The sequence below is a fragment of the Pterocles gutturalis genome, unplaced genomic scaffold, assembly GCF_000699245.1.
Source record: "Pterocles gutturalis isolate BGI_N339 unplaced genomic scaffold, ASM69924v1 scaffold25711, whole genome shotgun sequence".
Classification (NCBI taxonomy): domain Eukaryota; kingdom Metazoa; phylum Chordata; class Aves; order Pterocliformes; family Pteroclidae; genus Pterocles; species Pterocles gutturalis.
Genome location: NW_010103783.1, coordinates 20024 through 31838, shown reverse-complemented (window position 1 = coordinate 31838; position 11815 = coordinate 20024). Strand labels below are relative to the sequence as shown.

Genomic DNA, 11815 nt, shown 5'->3' with positions numbered 1-11815 from the left:
GGCCAGTGCGTGTCTGAGGAGCACCAGGGCATCTTCCACTCCGTCAACCTCATAGACACCGTATACCAGGAGGAAAAAGTAAGCGCGGCGCTTCCCTGCATGCCAGAGGTTTGGCTGGGAGGGCGGGCTGTCCCACAGGAGACCCCAGCGGGCCTGGGGTGCTTTCAGTGAGAAAAGTAATGGGGTGGGCAGGCGAGAGGCAGCGAGGGAGTGTGCTGCTTCGAACCAGGAGTCAGGATTTGTTTGTGGACTACCGGGGTGTACCTTCCCCTGCTGCTGTCAGACTTCATCCATCACATACAAGGGGCCAGGTGATATTACAGTATCAACAGATCTGAACCCAGCTTACTAAAGTACTTGAAGAGCTGGGAGGTTTTTTTGTTTAGTTTTGCTCTGTTTTAATATAGGGAATTGCAGCCTTTGCTGAAGAAGCACACTAGTGCTAAGAGTTTATTGCATGTCTGGATCCAGTTTTTCCAAGTTCAGGAAGGTGCCAGTCTTACTAACAAAAAAAATCCACCCACAGATACTTTGTTTATAAGCTCTCTGAGCTGGCATAGGTAATTTGGGCTATAGGTAATTGCATATTTAGAAATAGATGGTTTAAGTAGGTGATAATTTAATGAATCCCATTTGCATGAAGAAAGTAACTGCCTGGCCCAATGGCTGGTTGTAGGGGTAGTAGTTGTCATTTTTGCCAAAATAGCTACCATATGGGTAGAATGAGGTTTTCATGCCTATGCAAATTTGGTGCAGGATAGCATGTCATAGAGCACTTCTGCTGTGCAGTAATTGAAACAACTGCAGGGCAGTGATGAAGAGTATAGGTATAAAAGTTGAAGTACAGCACTGAGTATTCTTTAAACCAGAAGTGAATGGGTTTCTATGTGAAATTTAGTGATAATATAGTGAGATAAAGGAGGAAAAAACAGTGATAATCTTAGTTTAAAACCAAACAGAAATAACTTGGTTGTGCATAGCTTTCTATTTTATCACTGTGAGGCATTAAAAAAAAAACAAACAAACAACACACAGTTGCTTGTTAAACTGGAATAACAGCATTAAAACTTACATTGTGATAGATGTGTGTGTGAGGGGAGAGGTTAAAAAAGGCTGAAGGAAACAATGGTTTAACTATAAAGTAACCCCATAGCCATTCTAGCACTATGCATTGTAGGACAGCCTAAAAATATTACATTGAGAGAGAGAAATGTCAAAAGAAAGTTTGTGCACTGATCCAGAAAAGCATTAAATGTTACAAAGCAATGTTTTGAATAGCAACCTTTGCTTAATACATTGTACAGTGCATCCCATAATGTGATTCTAGATAACCACTAAAATGTATTTATTTTATGGAGTGGATAAAGTTGTAATAGTGTTTCAATTGTCTTGCAGTTAGCCTTCTTCAGCAGCCTGAAAAAAATGAGAATAATAAATGAGAAGCTGACGAATGAAATCTCAGGTCAACCAAAGGATACAGATGTGAGTTACAGATGCCAGCTAAATTATATATATATACACATGTGTGTATATATGCATATATATATGTGTGTCTTTGTTTCTCTACTCATGATAGGTTAATCACAGCATGGAGCATACTGATGCTGCTTGTGGCATAGATGTGCTCTGAGCTTCCTTAGGGAAGTGAGTGCATGCAGACTTTGCTACTGCGTTTTCATCTGTTTTTATGTTCTTGTGCTTCTATAGATGGTGCTGAACAATGATGCAGAGCTAATTGCACTGGAATTTGGAGAAATTTTCAAAATTCTGGAAATGAAGAAACGGCAATTGCTAGAAGATGTTGAAAATCAAAGAAGTAAAAAAGAGAAAGAATTTCAGATTTGGAAGAAAATGAAGGAAACTCACAAGAAGACCATTGAGAATTTTTTGAAGGATTGTGAAAAGCTTGTCCATGAATGTGATCCTCAGCATTTCCTGGAGGTGATGGCCATTTTGTTATAGTTTCCTATCAGTTGTATAATGAACCTCTAATGTCATACACAGCCTGCTATATTGTAGAATATGAATATGATAATAACTGTATCAGGAAAAACAAATTCAACAAACATAATGCAGACTAAAATTATTTCACACTTCATACTTGTTTATAACATTGCTTTTCATTTTAGAAAAGTTTGAAAAGCTTTCTTTGCAACTTATTAGTGATATTTAGTGAATTCAGTAGACACAATTTCATTAATTTTCAGTGAAGAAAATAATGTTGACTGTATAGCTGTTGCTGTAACACTTGCTGTATTATGCTACTAGCGGTGAGAGTAAGCTGCCTTGGTGCTGGGTAGGGAGTTATTTATTAGCACTGCCTTCAGAATCATCTCATATTTATTTGCTTTTTCATATTAATTTTCAAATGCTTTGTGTATTAAGCACTTCCATTGCATTTTTAAACTTGTAAGGCATGAAAAATGCTCTTTGGGGAGAGACTGGAGCCAGAACCAATAACTTGTCTGTGCTGCACAGCAGAGTACTGTGTTGGGATACCTGAGCTAAGGTGATTATACTGGTTTTAAAACCTGCTGTAAACTTTGCACCAGGATGTGCAATGGAGATGAATCCACCCATTCAAGGCTAGCTTAGGTGCTTCTAACATACGCTGTACTTTGTAGTATATACACTTCTGTGTACAAGACCCTGAAAGTCTTCCTTATAGTGTTTTTCTCTGCAGTTCCCTTAAACACTGTTTCTGATTTAGAGATAAATGTTAGAGGAACCTTAATCTTCACTGTTACCTAAGCTACTGTAGACCTTTTCATCTCGTTTGTGTTGAAACACTGTGGCTGCAGCTGTATGGAATTTAGGCAGATGATAAATGTGGGGCAAAGTACTTAACTACTGGATTTTGTGTTTTCTTCAACTTCAAGGCTTATGCTTTCCTGAGGAACCATAGCATATTGCAATGGGTCTTTTTGCTGCCTTCAGATAAATAGGAAGCTAAGGAAGTACTTTGACTAAGTTTCTGATAACAACTCATTAAGGAAAATTTCACTTTTACCCAAAGTAAAAGCAACTCCCGCTTCTGAGTCTAGTGATCAGTATTCTTTAAACTTCATACCTTCCCACCTGTCCCCCAGAACAGTACACAACTCATTTCAGTGAGGTGGTTTTTTGTTGTTAAGATTCAGTGCAGTCTAATGACCAGGTTTTTATAGGGAAGCAGCTAGTCTATAATCCAGTCAGTTTTTTACTTTTCACTACCCCATTCTTTGGGAAGTGTCACTTGACTATAGCGCAGTGCAGTTCATACTGCCATTATCTGGCTGATTTAAAACTAAGAGACAGCTTTTTTTAATCTCAGTGTAATAACATCTTGAGAGCAGATAGCAGACACTTATCTTGCCAAAAAGTACAAAATAGTCTTTGATTTGAATGTTTACAAATATCTGAACATCTGAAATGGATTAGATAACCATATGGGTCATGACTCATGGCTCTGAAGAAGTTCTTTTTGTCTTTAATGCAAAATATTACAAGATGATTGTTCAAGACATGCTTTTTTTATATTTGGCTGCTGTTTTTCTTTCATTTTTTTGCATGTTAACAGGCTTATTTCCTATAGTTCTGTGAAATGAAGACAGGGAGTTTAGTGTCTGAAGTATTTTGATAAAGCTATAATCTCCTTTTGAGAGTTGGAGGAAAACTCATTCACATCTTACAAATTCTTGTTTTATTTATAGGTGGCCTGTGGCTTGAATACAAGGTATATTTTTTTTCATGCTTTGTTAGTTCTCTAGTGTAATTATAAGATTAAAAACTAAGAAAATAGTTACTTTTGATATGGCCAGATATAGCAACTTAAAATGAAATTGGTATTTAATAATTAAGACATAATGCTCTGAGATTTTTGGATGCTCCATGTTCCAGATTAAGAATATGTGTCAAGAATTTTAGTGATGTACTATCTGGGATTACAGATAATCAATCTTTTGGATTGGCTTCCTGACAAAAACTGAGCATAGGAATTCATTAATGCATGGTGATTGGATATTTTTAGGTGTCTTACTTAAACTCGAGAAGACTGAAGCATGCCTGGAGCTTTTTCAGAAATCTTTATGCTTGAGAGCACGTATGGAGATTCTGCAGTGTCTTCATTTTTGTGTTTGCAGTGCACATACCCTTTATATTTATTTCTAAAGATTCCTAATTAGATTTCTTAGCACTTTTTAAGCAGAGATTAAGAAATAATATTGGAAATTAGTTCTTGTTGTGGTTCAGACTAACATTAGTAATGTCCTCTGAAGAAAGATTATAATTTAGATTCAGGTATAGTACACGAAGAAAAGGGGGGGGGGAGGGGTTTACTAATTTTGCTGAGTTACAGGGCCTACGTCTTGCAGTTTTCATTGTGTATGAAACCTAATTCAAGTGAATTGTCAAGTAAAAAAAAAAATTCTAGGGAACCTCACATTTTATTGAAGGCTTACTTTTTCTGATTTCTTCTCCCTGTTAGTGATTTTTTTTATTATTTTTTTTTTTATTAGGCAGGTGTAATTTAGTTGTTGGCATGTGAGCCCTCAAGTGTTTAAGCTGGTTTTTTTTTCCCCTTTTTCCAGAATGAAAACTCAGCTTGACCTGATGAATATAGCATCCAGCTATGAAAAACCACCAGAGTATACTCAAAAGAAGATGGATATCAAACCTGTTGTAAATGAAATCTTGGCTTTGAAGTTAACGCATGTTAACGTAGGCATTGTTAAAGGTAGGAAAGATTTGGGTAGTCAGTCTAGGAACCTGTAGTCTGTGAAACTAATGGCTAATAAGCAATCTGCAGGGCAAAAATATGCAAGTGTTCAAAAATCATCTGACTACATTAATGGATGATCAATTCATCAAGGGCTTTTAAATGCATTTTGTGAGTCTCCTTTCTCTAGAAAGTCCCTAGGTTATATTTTCGGAAGCTGGGGGAAGTATAATTTTCCTATATAACCATTATTGCCACTATTGGAAGTGTGTTGCTGAACTAGATGGGCATTTGTTGTAGTGGAACAGGAACATTAGCTACGCTCTGATTAAATGTTTTTACCTCATAGGAGGAAATGTTAGGTTTTGTATCTGGGCAGATATCTCCATGCATTTAGAAAGCTTCTTTTGCAGGCCTCTTGCTTTATCGCACAGCAGTTTCAACAAGTACTAGGGTCTCACTTAGGGCAATAAACTTTTGTTCTTAATTGTAATCTATGTTTAGATGCACAGGAATATTTCAGTATTATCCATACTTAATACGCTCTCCATCAATATACTTATGTTCTTTCTAATAGATCTACCTTCTAGAAGAGATGAGAACTCAACAAAAAATACTTTATTTAAAAATAATATAAAGCAATGCCAGGAGCAGAAGAATATACCCAACACATTTCTTGTAAGTTATTGACTATGAGGCTACAGCACTGTACTCTTTTGTTTATTTTGTCCTATGGAAATGAACTATAATGTCTACTGCAAAACTTTTCAGCCTGTAGCAGGACAGGAGGAAGCACTAGCAGACGGTAGCAGGATCTGTACTCGCTTCATGTCAATATCAGAAATGTCAGCATTTCAAAACATGAGCCATGAGGTATGATTGACCATCTGTTGTAAGTATGGCTAAGTTACTATTTGTTATGATACAACTCTCTAAATAAACTTTTATAATCTTTTTCAGTTTTCTTAGTAGAAAGTTACCCTTCCAATTGTAGAATTAAATCTGACTAGGTTATTAAATCTGACTAGGTTATTAAAGCTGTCAGGATTTTACTTTTTTTTTTTTCTTCAGAAATCTGGAACTTAATCTTGCTACTGACTTAAAATACTTATTTTTATATTTTAGTGTGGCTTTTTGAGTCACATTTGTAGCTTTCTAATCCAAATAAGCTTCTCTATTGCCTATTTGAAGAGGAAGTCATCTGCCTGTGTCCTGTTTTCTGAATATAAGAGAATTCACTCTAAGACTACTTAAACTCCTGATAATTTGACATGAAACTGAATCCAGTCTCTCTTTTTGTTTCATTTCCAATGAACTAGTTATACAACTAGATTTTTTTCACTTAAGAGCACTTCCATGTAGGTGGCTGAGCGAGTATTGTTTTGTACAGAATGATTCTAGTTACAGCTAGTGAAACATGGCTGGCTGTGGATCACGTAATGTATGTTCTGAGAACACCAGTAGCAGATGATTAAATGAAAAAGTTGCTTAGGGCCTTTAAATATAGGATTATTTTGCTGTATTATTTTTGAGAACATCTGTTTTCTATTCCCATTGAGAATACAATTTATGTAGTAACTGTATCTAGTAAAAAACAAACAAACCTACAAAAAACAAAGCCCAGAAAAACCTACCACCTAAATTTATTTTTAGATAGTTATTTTTCATGACAATTTGAGAACTTGTCACTTCATGTCTAAGCTAGTATTTTTAGCTATTTCTGGCTTTGGCAGTGACTTTACAGTTTTTTATAGTCTCCTGTTTCAAAACCTGCTTTGTCATCAGGGTCCTGTGTATATTTTGTTCAGTTGTTTTTAAATAACACAAGTCATCATGGAAAACAGTTCTGTTGCCTTCTAGCAGCAATGTAAAAATATATCATAAATGGTATAGAATCTATGAAAACTTTGTTCAGTCTTAGGATCATATGTGAGTTTTATAGCCTCTGAATTCACAAATGCCATTTATTTAACGGGATTCTTTGCTGTAATTGTAGGAGTTACGTTACAAGTACTATATGGAATGTCAGCTCACCGATGAGTTGAAGACACAAAGTTTACCTGCAAATAAAAAGTATAAATTTGTAATTCCTGAGGCTTTGAAGGATAGGTCCTCAGGAACTCCTTTTGTATCTTCATCTACCAAAGCAAATAACACAGATAAAGTAAAAACGGGAACCCTGCAAAGGACAGATGGCTTTAATGAGAGAAGCTTTTCTGGAACCAGTAATCACAGCATACCATCTACAAGTATGAACTTTTCTGAAACAAATGGTGACCTCAAATTATTTCATGAGAGAAGTTCCCAGGAAGTAACCACTCTGGCCATATCAGAAAATTCTAAAGACTTAGTAATTAAAGAAAAACTGCCAATGCAGGCATCAGCAGTTATTGTTTCCAATGAAATGGACACAAACTCTAGCACTTCATCTGGCTTAAAACCAGCAGCATCAGTAGCTGTTACTGTTTCAAATTCAGAATTTCTAGATGTTTCTGCACAGAGGCTTTTTGCTTCACCTTTTGCTTTCAGTGCCTGTAACAACTCCTCACCCAGATTTATTAAAGATACAGGTACATTTTCCTTCAAAAAGAAAGATAGGAAATATGTTTTCCCTCAATTTTATCTAGGAAAATGTGATAGTGTGGATAAAAGCGATAACCAGGATGAAAACAAACCTAGAAAACATGACCCTGTATCCAAAACCACAGTTTCTGATGCTTCAACCAGTCCTAATTTAGACTTTGCAGAAAGTGATAAGCCAGATTTTTCATTTCCCTTTGGCAAATCAGAAAGAGATTGTTTTGCAGGGTCAGGAGTCAGCAATTCATTTAAGGCTTTACCATTATCCTCATTTTTTAGCAATTCTGAGAAGCCATCTGACAAAAATACATCATCTCACATGAGAGAAAAAACACTTTCTGCAAAGGAAACTACAGAATATGGTACACAGAAACCATCTGTTTCATGGGAACAAAAAGCTAATGCCTCAGAATCCATCACAATGGTTGCTTGCAGTACTTCAGAAACCAACACTGTAGCTGGGGTGAATGATGTTTCCAAGTCCCCCCTTCTCCCTAGTAATTGTGTATTTTCCTTCAAAAATAACTGTTTTCAGTTGCCTTCACCAGTGTTTTCATTTGGAAGTATTGTCAGAAATAACTCTGATTCGCTGACTTCCTCTATGGTTTTGCCTGGAAATGGTACTGAAAAAACAGAGAAAGAGAAGATGAAATCTCCTGACAAAACACCTCTAAATCTAGGCAAGTCTCTATCTTCAGAGTGTGCAGAGCCTGCTTCTAAACATAGTCATGCAAAATGTGAAGTTTCATTCTTTCCTATGAACTCTCCAAAGAAAACCGGAAGCACAGAAGTGCTTGCCGATGGTAATTCTTGTAGCCAGCCTTCATGTTCAGTTGTCCTTCCTGTTAAGTGCGATAATGCATCTTCCACTCAAATTATTACAGCAGCAAAAAAAGAAACGAAGGTAAAAGATGAAGAAAGTGAAACTGTTGCTGAAAACCTCTGTTCCTCTCCTAGGAGGGAAGATGAACCTGAGTCTGTACAGTTGCAGAATGCAGCTTGTTCCGTTCCTGGCACATGCAATGATCCATCTTCAGGAGGTTCTGTGCTTATGGTAAATGAGGCAGGAGGAATGCCAAGTGACAGCGATTCTGACACTGAAGAGCTAAGTCAGACATCTGTCTCTAGTGATGCCAGCAGTGCATCAGAATATTCTTCTGTTGCCGAAGACAAAATATCTACTAGAAGAAAATCAGAGACATGAAGAGAGTGAAATGGATGATAACTACACTTAAATAAGCTGGAATTAAATAAATGCTCCTTAACACATGAAAAAGTGGGGATACCTTTGCTTTTACAGCTGTTACTCTGTCTGATTCTGGTCAGTTGAGGTATCTCTGTGTTAGAAACATAGGTACTTGTCAGCAAGTAGAAGGTACTAAAGAGATTTTTATTGTACAAACCCAAACTGAAGGAACAACTGAAAGCATCATGTCTTTTTAAAGACTCAAGTATGACCATATGTGCTGTATGTTTAAGAATGCAGACCTTCTGAGAAGTGCCACTGGGGTATGTGTGGGTGGTGGGGGACTGAGGGGTCCCAGAGAGCAGATTCAGACCTTAGCAAGAGGAAGCCATATATTGCTGTTTTGGTACAGCACCACTTGCACTTAGCTTAAATTGGTAAGAGAGTACAGACAATAGCCTTCACCTCATGGGCAGGGAGGGAAGGAAAGTCATGGGGGAAATAAAGGATGTAGAGGGGCGTTACTGAAGATTGTTTTGCTTATCTCCCTTTGGCTGATTTCTGTTTCTGGGATGTATTTAATGTATACTGAAGGTGCAACTTCTAGTGTAATTTCAGTAATTTCTCTTACCCTTTTGAAATTGAAATGCCACATCAGTATTCTCATTACACATCACAGAAGGGTGTCACCTACACTTCTGAAATGCTGCCTTTATGAAAAGTAATTGTCACCATTATTTTTAGTTCCTTTTGGCACCAGTTTGGGAATCAGTGGACAGATACTAACTTGCTGTTTTGATGAAAGCATGATGAGAATCTATCTTTTAAAATACAAAAACCTCCTTTTAAAATTTGTGGAACAATGGGGGAAAAAGGAAAACAGCACTATTCACTGTAATTATAATCCATAACTCACTGAATTTTTAGTCTGTGAAATATACAAAGTAAGGATAAAAATACCATCTTTTCTAATTTATTAGATGCTTTTTGTGCCCAAGAGGTAATTGTCCTGTAGTTATTTGAATATACAGAGGGTAGTACTATTTCAGATTACAGCTTTCCTTCACTTACTGTTCACTCTCCAGCAAGAACTGGTGCCAGATTTTAAATCAATTAATCCTTCATTAGGTAGATATGTCAGCTGGCAAGTATTATATCAGAATGGTAAATATGTCTTCAGAATTTTTAAAACTTACTAATCTTCCCTTTGCATCTGTATTATGGTAAGAAAGGTGTTGAAAATTCTCTTTATTGTTAGTTTTATAGTTTGTCATGTTCATCTCTTAAGCCTTACTGTATTTCAGTGTTCTCCTAAGATTTTTTCTGCTTTTATCTCTAGACCTTCTTGTCATGTTCTTCTGCATGTGTAGGAGAGAAGTGTTAAAAAAGTACTGAGTTAAATTAACGGAAGACAGAGGCTGAGCATGATGATAATGGCAGAAAGTGTCGTGGATGGAGGTTGATCTCCCTACAGTGAAAATGAGAGAAATGGAACAATTTTGGAGAGACAGATAAGGCATCTATAAAACTTGCTCCCAGAAGGTTGTAGAAAATGTTTTCTGCTACATTGACAAGAAAGTTCCTAATGAGTTAGTGTTATTCAGAAACCCTATTGAGTTTCTTAAAATTGATTATTTTTGATAAATCTTCTGTTCATTTCTGTTTCAGTGTTTCATAAGAGTTTGATAAAGCTAAACTTTAAAGCAGATACTTCATCTTTTAGTGAAAAGACATAATTATAAAATCATAAAGCAAATAAAGAGACTATGATACACTGTTTTTAAAAGCAGACGGTGTGTGGGTTCAATACAGTCCTACGACTGCTTTTCAAGCATGGCAAGTTGTTGTCTAAGTGCACTAAAGGTCAGCATTAAGATTTACAGGGGAGATAAATGGGAAGCAGGATGTTTTATTTACAGTAGATCATAGTAAAATTACAGTACACCCACATATTAAATCAGTAGAGTTTTTCTGATATTTTCACAAGTGGATTCCTTGGTCATTTTCACTTAATCACTTGTTTATCTTTCACTATTGATTCTTTACTAAAAGTCATAACAGGAGTGAGGTGTTTTTTATATACATTATTAAAATGAAATGTTGACTGCTCTTAGTAATGCTTTAAGAGACATTACAACCCTCAGCATATAAAATTAGTACCCTGTAACCTGTTGGAGCCAGTCCAGAGCAGGGCCACAAAGATGGTCAGAGGGCTGTAACACCTCCCCTATGAGGACAGGCTGAGAGAGTTGGGGTTGTTCAGGCTGGCGAAGAGAAGGCTCTGGGCAGACCTTATAGCAGTCTTCCAGTACTTAAAGGGAGCCTACAGGAGAGATGGGGAGGGACTGGGTATCAGGGAGTGGAGTGATAAGATGAGGGGTAACGGTTTTAAGCTGAAAGAGGGTTTTTGCTTTTGCTTATTATCAATAACTTCCATCACTATCTTGGTCATCATGGTAAAATTGTGTGTGGCAGTGAGGACTGTTGTCAAAGCCTAATTTTCCTAGGTTATCTAAATAGTATATGCATATATATTTTTTCAGACTACGAGTAGACTGAAATGTAGTGTTAAACTGGAGAATTTTCAGGAATAGTATTAAAATACTGCTGAAAACTTTGCTCTTTCCAGCAAAAAACAAGAAAATAGTTAGGAAACATATTTTACTAAACTCAGTAATTTGCACTGCAAGGGACAAGGATGCTAGAGGTGTCCTGGATCTTTCTGACTCTTAAGGATGCAAGAGGTGAAAAATGAAGCAATTCTACATATGGTTGTAAAATTTTATTAATCAAATGTCATTGTACTGATACAAAACCCTCCTTATACTTGAAATTTTGTAGACTAAAATTGCAGACCAGATTAAAAGATTTTATAATGATTCATGAAGGCACTTCTTCATAACGTAATAGAAACCTTAGAACAATTTGTTTGATAATAATTGCTAAAATAATCACTGAACATCCTTCACAAATGAGCTGAAAGTTTCCAGTGCTGTCCTACTGAGAGTCTAATCTCACCAGCTGTCAGAACTATGACATCTGTTCAGTATATTTCTAAGAGCTGTCTTAACATATATATCACTACCTGAAAAAAAATCCAAAACCCATGCAATTGAAAGATATGTGCAGCTACCTACGTTTGTAATCTATTAGAAACAAGTATTTAGTTGACATTGGAGCTGCTACAATGTCAGTGTGTAAAGGTTAATTTTCTAAGTAAATTTTGTGTTATTAACATTGGATACTACTAAAGCTTAATTATGAAACATATTTGATAACTCAAACCTAGTCACTTCCTAAATTAAAAGGCAGCTGATCTCTGTGTTGAGTGTTATTTACTGCTGCTTTTTTTT

General features: G+C 36.3%; 1 protein-coding gene across 1 annotated transcript; it reads left to right on the top strand.

The window, feature by feature from the left end:
* Window positions 1–6: 6 nt before the first annotated feature.
* On the top strand, window positions 7–8480 carry LOC104460173 (the record flags this gene model as incomplete). Its single annotated transcript, XM_010086838.1, has 8 exons — window positions 7–78; window positions 1396–1482; window positions 1708–1941; window positions 3693–3715; window positions 4569–4714; window positions 5274–5374; window positions 5468–5569; window positions 6693–8480. Coding segments are annotated over 8 exons (2553 nt in total), but the record flags the coding sequence as incomplete, so codon positions are not given.
* Window positions 8481–11815: the final 3335 nt, after the last annotated feature.